Source organism: Erythranthe guttata, chromosome 2 (genome assembly GCF_056151865.1).
Source record: "Erythranthe guttata isolate IM_541 chromosome 2, IM_541, whole genome shotgun sequence".
Classification (NCBI taxonomy): domain Eukaryota; kingdom Viridiplantae; phylum Streptophyta; class Magnoliopsida; order Lamiales; family Phrymaceae; genus Erythranthe; species Erythranthe guttata.
This window is the reverse complement of record NC_142534.1, coordinates 12,791,102-12,811,569: the sequence shown is the minus strand read 5'-3', so window position 1 is coordinate 12,811,569 and position 20,468 is coordinate 12,791,102. Positions and strand designations below refer to the sequence as shown.

General features: G+C 35.5%; 1 protein-coding gene and 1 long non-coding RNA gene across 2 annotated transcripts; both read left to right on the top strand.

Annotated features, from left to right (window-relative positions):
- Nucleotides 1-10,241: 10,241 nt before the first annotated feature.
- On the top strand, nucleotides 10,242-12,945 carry LOC105969687 (uncharacterized). Its single transcript, XM_088815012.1, has 2 exons — nucleotides 10,242-10,784; nucleotides 12,358-12,945. Exons 1-2 carry the CDS (start codon nucleotides 10,242-10,244, stop codon nucleotides 12,943-12,945), a joined length of 1,131 nt encoding a protein of 376 aa, XP_088671138.1.
- Nucleotides 12,946-17,825: 4,880 nt separating this feature from the next.
- LOC148772375 (uncharacterized) lies at nucleotides 17,826-20,049 on the top strand. Its single transcript, XR_016028993.1, has 2 exons — nucleotides 17,826-17,926; nucleotides 19,294-20,049. It is a non-coding gene; the product is annotated as an uncharacterized LOC148772375 (long non-coding RNA).
- The last annotated feature ends 419 nt before the right edge of the window (nucleotides 20,050-20,468 follow it).

Sequence of the window (20,468 nt, the reverse complement as noted above, 5' to 3'; positions counted from 1 at the left end):
TCGAAATGGAGTGCTACGGCACATAGAAAGATCATTACAAACTTCGTTTAAAATATAAAGATTAAACGTTCACAATCTAGATGGAATTAGACTAACCATTGGTTAAAAGATTGTAGCACAATATTTTAGTGATTGGTATTGATCACGGTAAATAGAGAATAACATTTGTAGTTATTGTTTTAACTTATTGTGCTAGCACACCCGGTATGTGTTGAACATATATGACAAAGTGAAATAATTGTTTTATCACTGATCAAATAAGAAACTATATTATATTTCTAGTTTACAAGAAATTACTTAACCTCTTAATCCCTAACTAATCAACATACACGTTTAATTGGTAATCTCTACTTTGTTGTCACAATGGGAGAGATTCTTATATTGAGTCAAATGAGCCCTAATGCGTTGGGTGGAGACACTAAGAATTAATAAATGGAAATCAATTATCGAAATTGATAGGCCTAAGTGGACCAACCCAATAGGCCTAAAATTTCTTTACCTACAGGGCCACAAGCCCAATATTGAAGACCACTACTACCGAGGCCCAATCACCTTCAAATAAGGTTTTGGGCCGATAATCTCAACTAATTAAACTTCAGCCTAATCAATGAGGTATAAATAAATGTTTGAACTCATTCCTTAAGGTACGTCCTATTAATTGAGCAATACTACAACATATATTCTCTGGACTATTATTATTATCCGCACGTCTGACTTGAGTGCGGAAGGGTTTCCGCCGGATCAACCCCCGGCATAGTTCACGTGTTTTATGGTCGCAGGTATCTAAAGGTCATCAAGCTCGTGAGCCAGTGATCCACTCTGTTCTTCCATCTCATCCTACATCAACTATCTAAGGTGATCTATTTCTAGCATCATCATTTTGGCACCGTCTGTGGGAAGGCAAACATAATCACGTAGCGCACATGATGACCTTGAGACATTTGCCCAGGGTGAGTGTGACACTGCTAACGACCTCCGACCTCGTTGAGGCTCTGGCTTGCCACTTCCTCCTCCTCGTGTTCGAGATCCAACACAAGTTCATCCTCGCGAGGCCCCACTGGGTCCTCAACAGGATCAACTTCTCCTTGCTCCTCGAACGATTCAGATAACCGAAGAGGACCTTCAGCGTATGATCGCCGAAGCTTCAACAAGATCAACTTCTACCTGCTCCTCTAACGGTTCAGATAACCGATGAGGACCTTCAGCGTACGACCGCGGAAGCTTCAACTCATGTTGCCACTGAAGCAATGGCATAACCGTGCGCATCCACCTCAGACCATAGGTCTCGAATGTAGCATCCCATCCGAAGGTTGGGCATCTCATCCCAAGGTTTTCGTGATCGCCTCATCCTAAAGTTGGGGGCTATCCCATCCGAAGGTTAGGCATCTCATCCCAAGGTTTCGTGATCGCCTCATCCTAAAGTTGGGGCTATCCCATCCGAAGGTTGGGCATCTCATCCCAAGGTTTCGTGATCGCCTCATCCTAAAGTTGGGGGCTATCTCATTCGAAGGTTGGGCATCTCATCCCAAGGTTTCGTGATTGCCTCATCATAAAGTTGGGAGTTATCCCATCCGAAGGTTGGGCATCTCATCCCAAGGTTTCGTGATCCCCTCATCCTAAAGTTGGGGGCTATCCCATCCCAAGGTTGGGCATCTCATCCCAAGTTTTCGTAATCGCCTCATCCTGAGTTGGGGGACTATCCCACCCTAAGATTGGGCATCTCATCCCAATGGTTCGTGATCGCCTTATCCTAAGTTGGGGGCTATCCCACCCTAAAGTTGGGCATCTCATCCCAATGGTTGGACATCACCCTTACCTTTCAACCCCAAGTGGGTTAATTCACATCCCATCTCAAGAGCCGGATATGGTTTCCCTACTAAAAAAATATAACATTATCCCCAAGGGGTGGACACCAACCACCTAAAAAAAAAAGGTTCAAACCGCACGGGCGAGACCTAAGAACAAGAACAAAAAAAAAGAAGAGAAAAAGGAACGTGTAGCGCGCGCAATCCAACCAAAAAAAAAATTTGAAAAACGCGTGCAAGGCACGCGCGCATGGCATACACGCGCAAATCGCGCGACTGCAAAGTCGCGCGCGCATCAACAACATAAAAAAAAAATCAAAATCAGAATATTAGCCAAGCCAAGCCGTGCACCCTCCAAGCCGCCCGCACGCCTCCCAGCACCCGGCTCCCTCCACGCCACGCGGCTCCCAGCGCGCCATCCATGGCGCGTCAGCCCCATGGGAAGCCTTCTTCTACCTAGGGGCGCGCGCCACTTAAAAAAAAGAAAAAGAAAAAGAAAAGGTAAAATAGATAGAAGGAGAAAGAGAGCAGCAGCACAGCACGGGCCTCTCACCCATCACATCATTGTCCTCATCTGCATCATGCATCAGCTCCCATCAATCGCGTGCGCGACTCCCCATACCACATTAATTCGCGCGCGCCTCTCTCCTAGTCACCCAATCGCGCGCAATTTGTACTGCGCACCACCAAATTGCATGCCGATTTCACCTCCCTTCACCTAATCGCGCGAGAATTTCAACGCAGTCCACTAAATGGCAAGCCGATTTCACCTCACTTCATCAAATCGTGCGAGAATTTCAACGCGCTCGACCAAATTGCGCGAGCTCTCCAGCGCGCCTCACCAAATCGCTCATGCTCTCAAACGGATAAATAAATATTATTATTTCTCCACACCATGCCAACGATTAATGGTACACCACAACACCGATCTACTGTCGACACGATCCAGTATCCTTTTTGACTTGGCTACCACATCGAATCGAGAGTGGGGGGCTTGCGAGACAACTCCCACGAGGAGCAAACTCGCTCGGTCCTACAAACCCATTGCGAGGCAACTCTCACGAGGAGCCAACTCCCTCGGTAGTACTACTACTCGCAGCAGGGCAACTCTCACGAGAAGCCAACTCGCTCGGCACTACGAACCCGTTGCGAGACAACTCCCACAAGGAGACAACTCGCTTGGTACTACAACCCGTAGCGAGACAATTCCACGAGGAGATAACCCGCTCGGTCCTACAACCCGTTGTGAGGCAAATCCCATGAGAAGCCAACTCCCTCGGTTCTACGAACCCACAAGGAGATAACACCCACGAGGAGACAGCTCGCTCGGTACTACGAACCCGCAGCGAGACAACTCCCACGCGGAGCCAACTCGCTCACTACTACAACCCGCAGGGAGACAACTCCCACGAGGAGCCAACTCACTTGACACTATGAACCCGTTGCAAGGCAACTCCCATGAGGAGCAACCTCGCTCGGTAATAAGACTCGTTGCGAGACAACTTCAACGAGGAGACAACTCGCTCAAAGCAATCTCAATTCGCACGCTCCTCAGTCGCGCGTCATCCAACGCTCAAACAACTTCGCTGCGAGACAACTCGCTCACAATTCACTACACAATAACAAGCTCAAGTTAGCACGATTACAACCCTAGAAACACTTAGAGATATTATGGGAATCTATAGAGCCTGGCCAGCTTGATTACTCAAAATTCTCTACATGTCTTCGATGGGTCCTTCATTAAAACGTGGCCACGGTCCTAACATACTTACGACCTACGAGGTCTAACAAGGGGCACGATCCCCATAAAAAAATCTTGAGAGTTTGATCCCCTCCTCATGTACATCACGCACAAGGCTATATGTAAACACATACAAGCAACGCGTCGAAACATTGACAATGTCAATAAATAACAACTCCCACGAGGAGATTACTCGCTCTGCGCTACTACATTATCACGAGACAACTCCCACGAGGAGATAACTCGATCAACTCTATTACCCCGCGACAAGACAACTCCCACGAGGAGATAACTCGCTACTACATCGTCGCGGGACAACACCGACGACTCAAGTAACTTACATCGCGACAACTTGGTCGCGCTACGCACCAATGCGCCTTCACGCCCCTCCGACACACGCTCCAACACGTTTTCGCACACCATCAGGCCATACGCCAATGAGTGACCACTACAATTTTTACTCTCTACACGATCAAGAACCCATTTCGACATGGCCCCACATCGACTCGAGAGTGGGGGGCTTAATGATATGCCTAATTGGACCAACCCAATAGGCCTACAATTTATTTGCCTACTGGGCCACAAGCCCAATATTGAAGACCACTACTACCGAGGTCCAATCACCTTCAAATAAGGTTTTGGGCCGATAATCTCAACTAATTAAACTTCAGCCCAATCAATGAGGTATAAATAAAGGTTTGAACTCATTCCTTAAAGTACGTCTTATTAATTGAGCAATACTACAACATGTATTCTATGGACTATGATTAATATCCGCACGTCTGACTTGAGCGTCAGAGGGGTTTCCGCCGGATCAACCCCCGGCATAGTTCACGTGTTTTATGGTCGCAGGTATCTCAAGGTCATCAAGCTCGTGAGCCAGTGATCCACTCTTCTCTTCCAGCTCATCCTACATCAACTATCTAAGGTGATCTATTTCTAGCATCATCAGAAATGAATTCGCATATCTTAAATATTAATAACCCTTGAGTAACTTATGAGTTTGTGTATGTCAGAAACTCGGCTGAGTGGATTTTGTATCCGACATACATAAATAAGTTAAGCGGAAAAAATTCAAGATAATATGCCAAGTTAATTTATTTTTCAATGAATAAATTAATTGGTGGTCATTTGATTATCTTAATGCGAGGAGAAATTAAACAATGATTAACGAGAGCTTGAAATATAATTTTGAGAATATAATCGGGAGTCAATAATTATTTGGTAGTGGAAAATAAATAATTATTTAATATTTAATTAAATGAATTCTTTTTAGAATTTGAAATTAATTAATTAATTAAATTGCCCGTATTGTATTTTCTCCTCTAATCCCTATTGTAGCCCAATGGATAATTCTAATCAATTGAGAAAAGAGAACTAAATCAAGTAAATAAGGTGAATGATAAATTGGAAAATTATTTGGCTAATTTAGCCTCTAATTTTCGACCATATCAAGAGAGGGAGGAGAATAAATTTTTCCTTGGACTCTTTTCCTACTTCAACTCCTTCAAGAATCTTTAGAGATAAGATGAAAGAAAGTTTGAGTCCTTTAGGTCTCAAGCTAGAGTTGGAAGAAGATTTGATTCTTCAATACTTCTCATAGTGCAACTATTTCTAAACCCTTGTATATATAGTACTTGATCCAAGAGAAAAATCATTTTTTCCACAACATGTTAGTGGCTGATTTTTGCGAGAAAAAAAAAATAAGCAAAACTATTTTCTCTTCTTTTTCATTATTTTCTTAGATTATGGAGTTATATATTTTTCTAGGCATGATCCCACAATCATAGAAAAATAAATTCAGGATATACAAATAGAAGATTAGTGGTTTTAAGCTCTGCAAATTTTGAGAAGCAATGAGTGGTGAGAGGTCATCGTTCTTGCGCCGAAGATAGATTGGATCTGACCTCCCAAAAGTAAGTTCATGGATTAAATTTATTCCACTTTAACTAAATCAAATCTATGCATGCCAATTAAAAACAAAAATTGGCTAATCTAGAACCTCACACGGATTTCATTGGCTCATGGGCTTCACATCCCAACAGACACCTCCTCGATCATAAGTCGCCTCTTCAGTTATCTGGACGATGCACAGAGGGTCTGGCCTAGTGTCATCTTGCGGTGGCGGAGGAGCACCATGATTGTCTTGAGGGGGCTGACGAGCACCATTGTTGTCTTGTGGAAGCGGAGGGGCAACGATGTGTCTTTTGGAGACAGAGGGGCAGCAATGTTGTCTTGTGGAGGAGGAGGGGCAATGATGTTTTTTTTTTTTTGTGGAGGCGGAGGGGCATCGATGTTATTCAGCGACATTCGATTACCCGCGATAGGGGGTGGTGAAGGATTCCTCTTCTGGTTAGTTGCAGCGGAGGTGGCGGTTTTGTGATTGTCTTGATCAAGGGTCTACGTCACGATGATTTGGTTGACATCTCACACAGACGGCGCCAGAATGATGGTGTAAAGATTACCTTGATTGATTTATATCAGATTATTGGGATGGTCTCTGCACGCGACTAGATGACCTAATCACACAGGAACCAAAACGTATTAACCTGCAAGACTTAAGCATGTGAATTAAATCGGGAGTTGATCCGGCGAAAATCCCTCCAATGCTCAAGAAAAATGCTTGGAGAAAAGATAGGGTTGAAGATTCTCAAGTAATGAGACTTATGAGAATAGTTTTGGACATACATTTTTTAAAGAGCCATGGGTTCTATTTATACTTAATTAAAGGTAGACTCCTAGTTAGAGTATAAGTCTAGTTGAACTTAGATTAAACTCTAATTAGGTCTTGAAATGATATAAATGGCTCGAACCCTTTATCTGGTGAGCTATTGGGCCTTGTTTCCGGCCTATTATGGTAGGATAATTAGTGGGCCCATTATATTAGTATTTCGGCCTAATATAATAGAATAGTTGGTGGGTCAATTGGGGGCCCACATAGGTGTATCAATATTATTACCGGATTTTCCATTCTTTTTATAGTTTTGGTTCGAATAATTGTTGAAGTATATTATATTATAGAACTCTTGTAATATTAGGATTCTACTATGATTATGTTACCTAGATTAGTATGATTATCTTACCTAGATTAGTTATGATTCAATTACCTAGAATAGTTTATTACCTTGTAATATTTATATTTATGTAATCTATCAATGCAAATCAATCCATAGGTTATGAGAGTTTTCTATTACTCTTCTCAATTCTAATAATAATACAATTGAGATCATGGCATTTCGTGAAGGCTTAAAACGTTAATGGTCTCGTAGTACACATGTAATGATTGAGAGTGATTCCTACTTGTACTCAATTCATTATGTCTGCACAAACGGATTCCATGGACTTAGAATATTGGTACGTAGATTACTTTGTTCTTGTTCAGAGTACGTAATGATCGGTCATGTTCATCGGCTTTCACATATGGCTACACACACACGTACAAAAGAGAGTTTTTTCGAGGTGTCAATTGTTGCCTTCTTTGGCTTGGACAACTATTCATGGTGATAGGTTAGGGATTTGGGCTTTTCGCCCTTAGCTGATGGTTCTTTCGTGAAACTTGGTAGCTCAAGCAGATATCATTAAGACATATTGGAGATGTTTTGCTTTATTTTTAGGTAGCGAATATATGTAATCATGGGGTGCTCTTTTTATTGTTATGGCCAATAAAGTTTTTAACGAGACCCTTTTTTGATGAAATAAAAGTTTTTTTTTTTTTTTGTCAAAACAAAAATACCCGTCAGTTTTGGCCCAACCCTTTGCCAGTTTCCCTTGGATATGGGAGGTTAAGGAGTCCGAATATAGTCTATATAGGGTTAGGCCCAAGTTGGCCGGCTTTGTAGAGGTTCTTAGTGGATTCTGGAAAACTTTCTAGAACCCCTCTCTTTGTAGATATTTTGTAGAAACTCTTTTGGAGTGTTCTAGTGAACAACTCCTAGCCCTTAGATCAAGTAGATCTCCACCATCAATTAAGGAGATGACCTAGTATAAATAGGAGTAGGGACTTCATTTGTAAGCATCCAAGAAATCTAAGTTATTGTAAGCACTCAAGCAATACACGTATTTTCCTACAAAGCTCTCTTCTTTTAAGTTCTTTACTCGTTCTCCATCACTTAGCGTTCACAACACATTCTGGGAGGCTAACATAGCTATCGTGGGGGGGGGGGGGGGGGGACAAAAAGGAGCTAAGAAAAGAAATGTCTCCACCAGAAAGATTCACAACTTCTTGATCAGTTAGTTGTTCAACTAAGTGAAACATTATCAAATTTGATAGGAACCAAGGATACATATGAATCACATATTTTTTCTTAATGTAGTAATGTTATAATAGTGAACTGAAATTCAGAACCAATTTTCTTTGGCTTGTAAGAAACTTTGAACTCAAGAATTCAAGAATTTAATAAGATTGCAGGAATTCAGGAATTTAGTAAGAGTGTATGAAATTGTGTATAGTAAAAATATAAATAAGGGACTAATGTTTTTTCTTTTTTAAAAATGTTAAAACTGTCGCAGTTTCTAGCTTGTTCTAAATAGAACTCTAGTTTAGTACCTTATTTGTTGGTGACTAAGTTCTGAAGTTTATAATATTTTATAGGCCGTGAGTATTTGTAATACTAATTTCACTAAAGGGAAGACCAGTCAAAATTTATGATGTAAATATACTATAACACCGCAATTTAGAAAAAATAAGAATAAAATAAAATATAAAAAAAAAAGGCAAAAGGGTACAAGACCACAAACCATCTTCTTCTTCTTCCAACAATCCACAAATGCTCTCTCCTTTATCTACATAAACAAAACATCAAAATGAAAGATTCTACAGTAGAGTAACCCATAAGAACATATATTAATGTGTGTTTTTTAGCTATGTGACCATTTTTGTTTGTTTTTTAAAAACAATTCCACGCAAACCGGAGTCGACATTCGTACATAGATTTTTGTCGCAAAAATGAAAAATCTACAACTACATGTTGATTGTATTGTCAAAATAAAAAGAAAAAGGAACAGTCATCTTAATGTCGAGAAAAGTAGCAAATATATCAACATGTCGAAAAGTTACCCACAAAATCAACAAATGTCGACCAACCATACAAAAAATCAACATTTGCATGTCGATTTTCTGGGTTCGATAGTTTTCAAGAAAATCATTCATTGTATCCTTAAATTGTTGATTCTTCAACATAATAACACAACTACGTGCTCATAGTGACTTTTTAATGGCATTTTGACAAAAAAATTAAAAAAATCTATTGTTACAAAAATCCTTTCGATTTTTCCCAATTTTTGGAAATATCGAAAACTAAAATTGTTGAAGATTTTGCTTGGGTGTTTCGGTGTTGGACGGTTTGCTCCGGTGACTAGCTCGGTTCCGTCGACGGCAACACATTGCCAGCAAGTTTTGCTCTGATGGTGATTGGTTTTGCTGTGTCTAGTCTTGAATTATTTTTTTTTTCCTGATTTTGCAGAAATAACTTGTCTTTTTTGTGTTGCAACAATAAAACAAGAGAAATATAAGTAATGGACATATTTGTCATTTCTTTATTTTCGTCTTAGTAAAATAGTGCTTTTTTTTAGTCTTATGTTTAGTTAGGGCATCTCCAATGGAGTATGTAAAATGGATCTAAAAAAAAAAGTTCATCCCCAACAAGGAGTTCTAAAAAATCAATTTTATGTATTCATTTATAATTTATTTCTTATTATGACTAGATTATAGCTTAGTTTTGTACATTAAATTTTCGATAGTTAGCTTTTATTTACATTATCTTAATTTTTTAATACATATCTCAGCTAGGGAAAAAAATGATTTTTTTGTTTTCGTATTTTCAACAACAAAAATAAATATTTCAAGTAACAAAAATAAATATTTCAACCACAAAAATAAAAATTTAATTTTCTTAATTTTTTTTATTAATTTACCGTGTGACAACATTAAGTTAGAGTCTCTATATACAATCCCAAATATAGGAAATGCGGCGGTTATATGCAAGCCCATTTTTTTATTAGTTTAAGACCTCCAACATAAAAATACTAATTTACCCTTAATGAAATTCAAAACCAAATAAAAAACACAAAACATTAAAAAAATAAAAAATAAAAAATTTCCTTTGTGCAAGACCAAATAAAATACATGAACCCATAAACCCCCCTATATTATTTCACAACTTAAAAATCTCCTCCTTCTCCTTCACAAACCCACTAAGAAACTCTACACACCGAAATTATCAAATACACACCAAACATTCACGATGGAGCCAGAAAACAATGATATGGTGGTCTACAAGGGTGGAGAACACAATAAAGTATGTTTTAACCGTTTATTTTTGCTTTTGGGTCGTTTTCTTTTTGTTGGAAAAAAAAAGTCGACGATACCAAAAATCGGTACTCATAAACCTATTTTTCTTACGAAAGTCGAGCAACCACATTCCGATTACTGGAATAAAACTCGGTACTCAAAAATCGATTGTTCTAGTATAAAGCTGCATGACAATGGCGATTTGTTTGTCTATCATCCGTATTATCATGCCGACTTGGACTACATAAAATCGGTTTTTGAGTACCGAGTTTTATTATCTATGTTTTTTTAAGACCGTTTTCCCATACTTTCTTGCAGCAACCTAGGGGATTGATGGAGAATTATTTGAATGAATATGCTACCGAACAAATATTTGAGACACGTGAGATTTGGTAGACGCCACAGAATGGTGATAAACATTTTTGTTTCAAAACCGCGATTGAAAGGGCGTAGAAGACCGTATGTTGTACTCGCATGTGAGTGCGCGGGTGAATATCGTGGGAAGAAGAAAGCCCGTGAGGATGACCAAGGAGAGGGAAATGGGAGGAGGTGTTCTAAAAAATGCAATTGCGCATTTAGATTAAAGGGGACAAAGCGAGGAAAGGATACTGATAATGTTGGGTGGGATTTAAAAGTTGAATGGGGTACTCATAACCACACAGATTTTGAGAACTTGCACGGCCACTCTTATGCCAGGAGACTAACAAAAGAAGAGATGGTACTTATTGAAGGTATGTCTAAAGCAATGGCGAAGGCGAAGGGGAAGGCGATTCTCAAATCATTGAAGATAAGGGACGAGACGAATGTAACTGGAATGAGGACAATTTACAATCACCGTCAGAAGTTGCAATTGAAAGAGAGATTTGGAAGAACTCAAATGCAAGAATTGTTGGCGAGGTTGACAAAAGATAAGTATACCTTCTACCATAGAGTTAACAATAATAAAGAGGTAATCGATATGGTGTGGACTCATCCGAGTTGTGTTAAGTTAGCTCGTAGCTATCCGTACGTATTCATCATGGATTGGACATACAAAACCAATCAATATAAACTCCTATTACTTGAGATTACTGGCTTTACATGTACGCACAAGATGTTCTTCATTGTCTTTGCTTAATTGGAGTACGAAAAGACGGAGAACTAAGTTTGGGCATTGCAAAGTTTGGAGAAGATACTCGGAAATTGTCCTCCGCCTAATTGCATCGTAACTGATCGGGAATTGAGTTTAATGAAAGCGGTTGGGGATTTATATCCAACCAGTCATCACTTGTTGTGTCGTTGGCATGTGAACAAGAATATATATTCCACCTGTAAGGCGATGTTCTCATCTGACAAGTTGTGGAATCAGTTTAATAGAGATTGAGCGACTCTTATTGAAGTGGAGTCCGAAGAGATATTCAATAGATATTGAGAGAAAATGCAACGGACTTTTGTTGATTATCCGGATGCCGTAGCATAACTTACCAAATCATGGTTGGATCCGTACAAGGAGAGGCTTATATCGGTATGGACTAAAAAGTATCAACATTTCGGTACTTACACTTCAAACCGGGCGGAGGGTGCGCATTCTCGGCTGAAGAGCGATATGGGAAATTGCCTTGGCACATTTGTTCAGGTGTATGAACATATCAACAGTAGTATTATAACGCAACATGATCACATAAGGGCATCATTTGAGAAGAGCAAGAATACATGCCTCCGTTGTTTCAAGAAACCAATCTATAGTGAGCCTCGAGGAGCTGTCTCGCAATGCGCCCTTGACCATCTTAAAATTGAGCTTGATAAAGCACAAAAGTTGCTTCCAAACAGTGACATGCTATGTGAATGTGCTATCCGTTCAACACACGATCTACCATGTTACTACGAGCTTCGCGAGTTTGTCACGAAGAAATCTCATGTTCCACTTGCATTAGTAGGCTCCATTTGGAAGCATATGAGTATGGAGCCGGTTATTGGTCAATGAGAGCTTTCAAATGATGAAGAACTCATGAAAGGGTGGCACAAGCGGTTTGCGTCGGCCGATGTAGATGAAAGGAATGAAATGCTTAATAAGTTCAGCTACATTGTATATCCTCAACGAACATCTACAATGGAACCATCGGAAAAGGCCGCCACTTGAGGTCGACCGGGAAAAAAGTTAAAGGTGGTTGATGAATCAACCTGTCGCAACCTATCGAGGCATGAGTATCCACCATCGACACAAGATAGTTGTTCTCCTAAGGTAAATTCGATTACTTATCTTCAATTTTTGGAGTTGTTGATGTTGATTTGGTAAATTGCTAATTTGAATACGTTGTCAATAAATTAAGCTCGAAGGCGTGACGTTGGTTTGTCCTAAAATTCCACGAACTATGAAAGTGGATTTAATGCCGCCTATTGGGCTGGGAAAATTCAAAGTGCCGTCACAAGAGTCGGCTAAAACCATTTTATTACGAAAGTTGCCAGTGAGTATTTGAACGTCTTCTTTATTTTTGCTAAATTTCTTTGTCCCTCTAAACTCCTTTCATTTTCTAATTTGTCAGGGTCGAAAAGTCAACGACAAGGCTTTGTTTCTTGACCAAATCCATCCAATGTTTCAGACTTATGTAAAAATCATAAAGAATGCTGACTCGGATGGTCATTGTGGATTTCGAGCGGTTGCATCGTTGATGGGTTTCGGAGAAAAAAATTGGAAGCATGTACGAGGAGACATGCTTAATGAGCTATATAAGAACGAAGCAATACACATGAAGATGCATCGTCGTCGTGAAAACATTTGTGCGTTGGAAACGCGACTATGTTGTTTGGACGAATATGCTACAAGAGAGTATTGGATGTCCTTACCCGATATGGGTCATATCATTGCCTCTACGTACAATATTGTGCTCGTCTACTTAGCGCCACAACAATGTCTCACTTTCCTTCCCTTAAACATTGAACCGCTGCCCTCCGATAACATACGAGAGCATGGACTAGCTTACATAAACAACAACCACTTCGTACATTTCGTATTGAAAAAGAATTGTCCTATACCTCCTATGGCGGACAATAGGCGACATTACCATGATGAAAAAGCGGATGGTTGGAAAACTTCCGATATGGAATCAAGGATTACAATGTTTAGGAAATAGTTGGTCAAGAAGTAGCCTTGCAAGAAACCTTCATAGATTTAACTTATGTAAGTGAAGACGAGATGGTAAAAGATTTTCCGTGAAACAATGTAATTAATGTACAATCGTTTAAGATAGATGGTACAATCATTGTTTTTTATTATTATTATTATTATTATTATTATTATTATTATTATTATTATTATTATTATTATTATTATTATTATTATTATTATTATTATTATTATTATTATTATTATTATTATTATTATTATTATTATTATTATTATTATTATTATTATTATTATTATTATTATTATTATTATTATTATTATTATTATTATTATTATTATTATTATTATTATTATTATTATTATTATTATTATTATTATTATTATTATTATTATTATTATTATTATTATTATTATTATTATTATTATTATTATTATTATTATTATTATTATTATTATTATTATTATTATTATTATTATTATTATTATTATTATTATTATTATTATTATTATTATTATTATTATTATTATTATTATTATTATTATTATTATTATTATTATTATTATTATTATTATTATTATTATTATTATTATTATTATTATTATTATTATTATTATTATTATTATTATTATTATTATTATTATTATTATTATTATTATTATTATTATTATTATTATTATTATTATTATTATTATTATTATTATTATTATTATTATTATTATTATTATTATTATTATTATAATTATTATTATTATTATTATTATTATTATTATTATTATTATTATTAATATTATTATTATTATTAATATTATTATTATTATTATTATTATTATTATTATTATTATTATTATTATTATTATTATTATTATTATTATTATTATTATTATTATTATTATTATTATTATTATTATTATTATTATTATTATTATTATTATTATTATTATTATTATTATTATTATTATTATTATAATAATTATTATTATTATTATTATTATTATTATAATTATTATAATTATTATAATAATAATTATTATTATTATAATTATTATAATTATTATTATTATTATTATTATTATAATTATTATAATTATTATAATTATTATTATAATTATTATTATTATTATAATTATAATTATTATAATTATTATTATTATTATTATAATTATTATTATTATTATATTATTATTATTATTATTATTATTATTATTATTATTATTATTATTATTATTATTATTATTATTATTATTATTATTATTATTATTATTATTATTATTATTATTATTATTATTATTATTATTATTATTATTATTATTATTATTATTATTATTATTATTATTATTATTATTATTTAGAGAATTTATTGCCATGATTGATAGTGGTGCCGATTTAAATGTTATACAAGAAGGTCTTATCCCTACAAAATATTTTCATAAAACTTCTCATTCCTTGTCACATGCTGGTGGAAAACCACTAAACATAAATTATAAACTTCCTAAAGTCTATATATGTAAGGATAAAAGTTGTATTCCTTCCAGCTTTCTTTTGGCCAAAGACATTTCTAGCCAACTCATTCTTGGTCTCCCATTTTTACATCAGATATATCCTTTGACTTCTGTTAATTCAAAAGGTCTCACAGGTACTTTTGAAGGAAAACCTATAATTTTTGAGTTTATAACAAAACATATACAAAGAATTCTTAATGAACTACAAGAGCATATTGACAGAAAAGAATTCCATATTAATTCTTTAAAAGAAGAAATTAGTTTTTTATCTATTGATGAAAAACTTAAAAATCCCAAATTACAGGATAAGATTAAAATTATCCATAATAATTTCTCTGTTGAAATATGCAATGACTTTCCAAATGCTTTTTGGGAAAGAAAGAAACATATTGTTTCCCTTCCCTACGAAGAAAATTTTAAAGAAGAAAATATTCCTACCAAGGCTAGACCTTGTCAAATGAATTCTGAATATTTGGAGTTATGCAAAAAGGAGATAAAATCCCTTCTTGACAAAAAACTTATTTCTCCCTCTCAGTCCTCATGGTCCTGTACTGCTTTCTATGTTAATAAACATTCTGAACAAGAAAGAGGGGTTCCTAGACTTGTTATTAATTATAAACCCCTTAATAAAGTTTTAAAATGGATTAGGCATCCTATCCCTAATAAAAAGGATCTTCTGGACAGACTTGTCCATGCCCTAATCTTCTCTAAGTTTGATTTAAAATCTGGATTTTGGCAAATTCAGATTGATAAATTTGACAGATATAAAACGGCTTTTAATGTTCCTATTGGACATTATGAGTGGAATGTTATGCCTTTTGGATTAAAAAATGCCCCTTCAGAATTTCAACAAATTATGAATGACATTTTTACCCCTTATAGTGATTTTATCATTGTCTATATAGACGATATTCTTGTCTATTCTAAAGACATTGAAAATCATTTCAAACATCTGGAACTTTTCAAAAAGATTGTTATACAAAATGGTCTTGTCATTTCAAAACCTAAGATGGTTCTCTTTCAAACAAGCATTAAATTTCTCGGTCATAACATTGAAAAGGGAAATATTATTCCTATTCAAAGAAGCATTGAATTTGCATCAAAATTCCCTGATATTATTACTGATAAGACCCAGTTACAAAGATTCTTAGGAAGTCTGAATTATATTTCCCCTTATATTGAAAATCTCAATAAAGACTCATCTATTCTTTATGATAGGTTAAAGAAAAATCCTTTACCTTGGTCTGATAAACATACTGAGGCGGTTAGGAAAATCAAAGAGAAGGTTAAAAATCTCCCCTGCTTAATGATTGCTAATCCCCAATGGGAAAAAATTATTGAAACTGATGCTTCTGATATTGGATTTGGAGGAATTCTCAAACAGATTAATCCCCAAAATAAACAAGAATATCTTGTTAGATTTTATTCTGGTAAATGGAACAATGCACAAAAGAATTATTCTACTGTTGCAAAAGAAATTCTTGCCATTGTTAGAAGTGTTCTTAAATTTCAGGATGATTTATATAATCAGAAATTTATTATTAAAACAGATTGTCAGTCTGCAAGATTCATGTTTATAAAAGATTTTAAACATGATGTTTCAAAACAAATGTTTGCTAGATGGCAAGCTCATTTAGCACCTTTTGATTTTCAAATTATCTATAAACGAGGGGAAGAAAATCATCTTCCTGACTTCTTAACTCGTGAATACCTGACATGTCTAAATCTTCAGGAATGAGTACACCTGGACGTTGTTATCTTTCCTCTTATAGAGGAAGAGGTGGTAGGGGTAAACCCCCTAATCAAAATTACGATGGAAGAAATGATACTTCAAACACTATCCTTCAGCATGGGAGGAAGAAGCTTATAGCTCAAAGCTTTTCTGGAAGTACTACTTCTAGTAATCCAAAAGATCCACTTCATAATGAGTTCCAAGAATTCTTGAAACAAAAACAACAGAAGGAAGGTAATATCCCTGAGTCAAGTTCACATACATCGTATGCCAATATTGCAAAAGATGATGGTGATTCACATCTCTACATTGAAAGTCTTAATAAGGAAATCATTCTTCTTATAGAAGAAAAGGACTCACAATGGGCAGATAACCCATGGATAATCATGGAGAGATATTTGAGTAATAGCTCTTTGTCATATGGTTCATACAAGCCAAGAGGATTCTATGAAAATATCCTCGTTCATATGAAGAGTGTTGAGATCAACCATTTTTCTTCAGGAAATGAAAAAGATAAAGGAAATTATAGCTTTTCCAAAATCATTATTAAAAAGATTATATCTTTTGAAGAATGGGGAATTTCTCCCCTTAGTGAGAAAGAGATGTTCTCCCAAAATAATACGAATTTCAAATTCAACTATTTTGATTATATAGAAAGTTTTTATAAAACTTTTTATTTTGAAAACAAAAAACAAAGGCATTCTTGGTTTATTAAGATATGTGAAAATATTTTTCACAAACCAATCCCTACTTGGTTCTTTTCTTGGTGGAGAATTTTTGGACCATCAACAAACATTTTGCCTGAAAAATTCAGCAGTCTTATGAAAGAATGGGTAGCCATTTCTCCCAGCATTCAAAATAATGAGAAATACATTGAAGGAAAAACTTCCTGCATATTTTTTATTGAATTTGGTATTCCATGGATTTGGAAGTGGAAACCAACTTTTGGTTATACCAACTCCGGAGCTCCATGCTTATGGAGAATTAGCATGTGTAAGTTCTGGGAAAAACTCATGCGCCTTGATACAGAAACAGGAGAAATATTTGGCTCCGAAACCATTGAAAAAATAAAAGAAAAAATCAGTATTTATAGAAATGATCAAGAAAAACGAGAGGAAGATGAGAATACTAGTCCTTTCAAACTTTTTGCTCAGAAATATTCTGAGATCTATCCAAAGGAAAAAATTATTGATATTTTCCTCGAGCAAATGAAGAAGGATATATCTAAACAGATGAGAAGCTCAGGATCAGATGCTTCCATGAACTCCGAGTCAAGTTTTACCAAGTCAAACAATCCTTTGCAAGATGCGCAAGATCCGGAGGATGATATTGATAATGAGATTGAAGACCTCCCAGACATTGATAATGCATTTGAAGAGTTTAAAGACTCTCTCTTAAAGTCATGAAGGAGACGACAAAAATTAAAGTTTGAGCATTATTAAAGTATGAGCATTATTGTCTTTCATAGTGGACAAATTGCTAATCACCTTTTTGACTTTTGAGTCATTTCTTTTTGTGGTGGTAATTATTCACCTTTTTGACTTCTGAGTCACTTGTTTGGTGAAATATCACCTTTAGTTTTATTTTCTATTTTGAAATCCGGGGTTTCATGTCCGCGATTTCTCTATTTATAGGCTTGTCTTTCATTCTGGAAAGGCATTCAGTTTTCTGCCTTTTCTACTCTCTCCAAAACCTCCCTCTTGTAAAAACCTTGTGTTTTATAAATAAAAGCTTGCTACTGGTCTTCTATATCGTTGTAAGTACTTTAATTTTCTGTATTTAAATTTTATTATTACTTTATTTTCAGCTTCTGCCGCCTATATGGTCGGCTAGATTGTATATGTGCTAGATCATGGCTTGACTAAATATAGTTTCTGCTAACATGGTAATAATGTCATTTTAATTCAAAAATTTAAAGTCATGTTGAAGCTTGAATGAATAAGTTTGGTTAAATATACTTCGTGCCCGTTGTCCTTGTTGCCATCATGTCCAGAAGTGACGCAGGCGTTGTTGGGACTTTTCTGGGTTTTTCTTGTATATTTAAGCAACTGATTTGTTTCATTGCTTTTGACACAAACTTTATAATTTCTGGGTTATAGATGGTATCAGAGCCATGGGAGTAAATATGAAATTATTATTATTATTATTATTATTATTATTATTATTATTATTATTATTATTATTATTATTATTATTATTATTATTATTATTATTATTATTATTATTATTATTATTATTATTATTATTATTATTATTATTATTATTATTATTATTATTATTATTATTATTATTATTATTATTATTATTATTATTATTATTATTATTATTATTATTATTATTATTATTATTATTATTATTATTATTATTATTATTATTATTATTATTATTATTATTATTATTATTATTATTATTATTATTATTATTATTATTATGCATTAATTACAATTGCTCGTAACATATATAGTTATGAAGCACACCTCTAAAGTTGTATCACACCTTACAACCGATATCTCACGGTTTTTTAAAAGGAATTAACAAAGGTACCGTGACAACCAATGTTTCATTTAAAAAAAAACGAAAAACGGAGATATATCGGTACTCAAGAACCGATTTTTCATTGATAAATCGGTTCTTGAGTACCGATATCTCTCAGTTTTTCCAATTTTTTTTTTTAACGAAAAAATGTGAGATATCGGTACTGGAGAACCGAATTTTTAATCAACAATCGGTTCTCAAGAACCTATATTTCTCGGTTTTTCGTTAAAAAAAATTTGGAAAAACCGAGAGATATCGGAACTTGAAAACCGATTTTGTATTGAAAAATCGGTTCTCAAGTACCGATATCTCTCCGTTTTTTGTTTGTTTTTTGTTTTTTTTTTTTAGTTTTTTTCCCAATGTAGGAATACTATCATGTGCGAGTAATATATCCATTAATAGCATAATAAAACCAACAAAATAAAATACAAATCAATTTGCAATCCAGTTGATCAAGTCCAAAAAAAATAAATAAACCCTATAAATACTATGCATAATGAAATTATCTTCGCAAAATACTACAAAATACAAAATACTACTTCTTCATCGCCGCCCTCCTCCGAAATACCTTACGTGGTGGGTCTGCAGGTGGGGCCGCTGTCGAAGATGGTGCCGATGGTGGCGGTGGTGAAGATGTCGGTGGAGAAGCTGATGAGGATGGTAGGACGGTCGATGGGGTCTCATCAAATAATGATACGATCTCATTCAACGTCGTCCACATTGCATTATGAGCATCACTAATGTCCATTTGACGTACGTAGGTGAGAGTTCCCTTAACCATGTCAAAGATCTTCATTTCCCTTGATTGTGGTGGATCCGGCCCAACATCTTGCGGTGATCGAGCTGCATTGGATCGTGGTGCATGTGGCCGAGATGCCTGAGCGGTACTAAGGCGAGTAAGAGTGCGCTCTCTTAACCAATCCATATACGCAGAAGACGTATCGGGTTGCCCATCAAGTACTGGAGTCGATCTCGCCTCGGCATCCAAGCAACACTCATCCCATCGATCGAATAAACGATCGTGGAATGGGACAAACGCCATTTCAGAATTATCACGTGACCTGTATTTCTTTACCATGTATTGCTTCGCCATAGTTTCGGACATGTAGGGACACCCCGGTATTTATTGGACCCGACTAAACTGGCGCAAGACCCTATCTGGATGGTATGGCTGCAGGAAGTCCAAGCAACATAACATTCCGCTGAACCACGCCGATTCGAGCATCGAGAAACGGTCACGAAGTTTGAAATATGGGTAACATATAACTTGTGCGAATATGTTTACTATTAACTCCTTCAAAAATCGAAAAAAAAAATTATTAACAAACAATTGATAATTTACCTCATCCTGTTTCAACTCGTCTAACATTAAACGCAAATGCCGTGCTCGTTCAACATTTGTCGTCGAATTCTTTGGATACACCCACCGGTTGGCCAAGTACCCCTCAAACTGTGGCCGAAATGTTGTATTGAAGGATGGGAAATGCTCGTAACGTTAACTCCACGCCTGAAAGAGCGTCAAGTATCCGTTCAGTTGCGCAGTTGTAGCCTTCGACGCTTTTCACAATGCACGATATAAGAAGCATAAACACGCGGTTCCCCAAGCATACTCACCAATAGTATCCACATTCTCAAGGAACTGCACCCACTCAATGCTAACCAACAAGCCCGTCTTGTCCACAAAAATGGTGCAACCTAAGAGATACAAAAGATACGCCCTAGTAGCATATAACCTTTTCATCTCACAGTCCCTCGCGGTAATC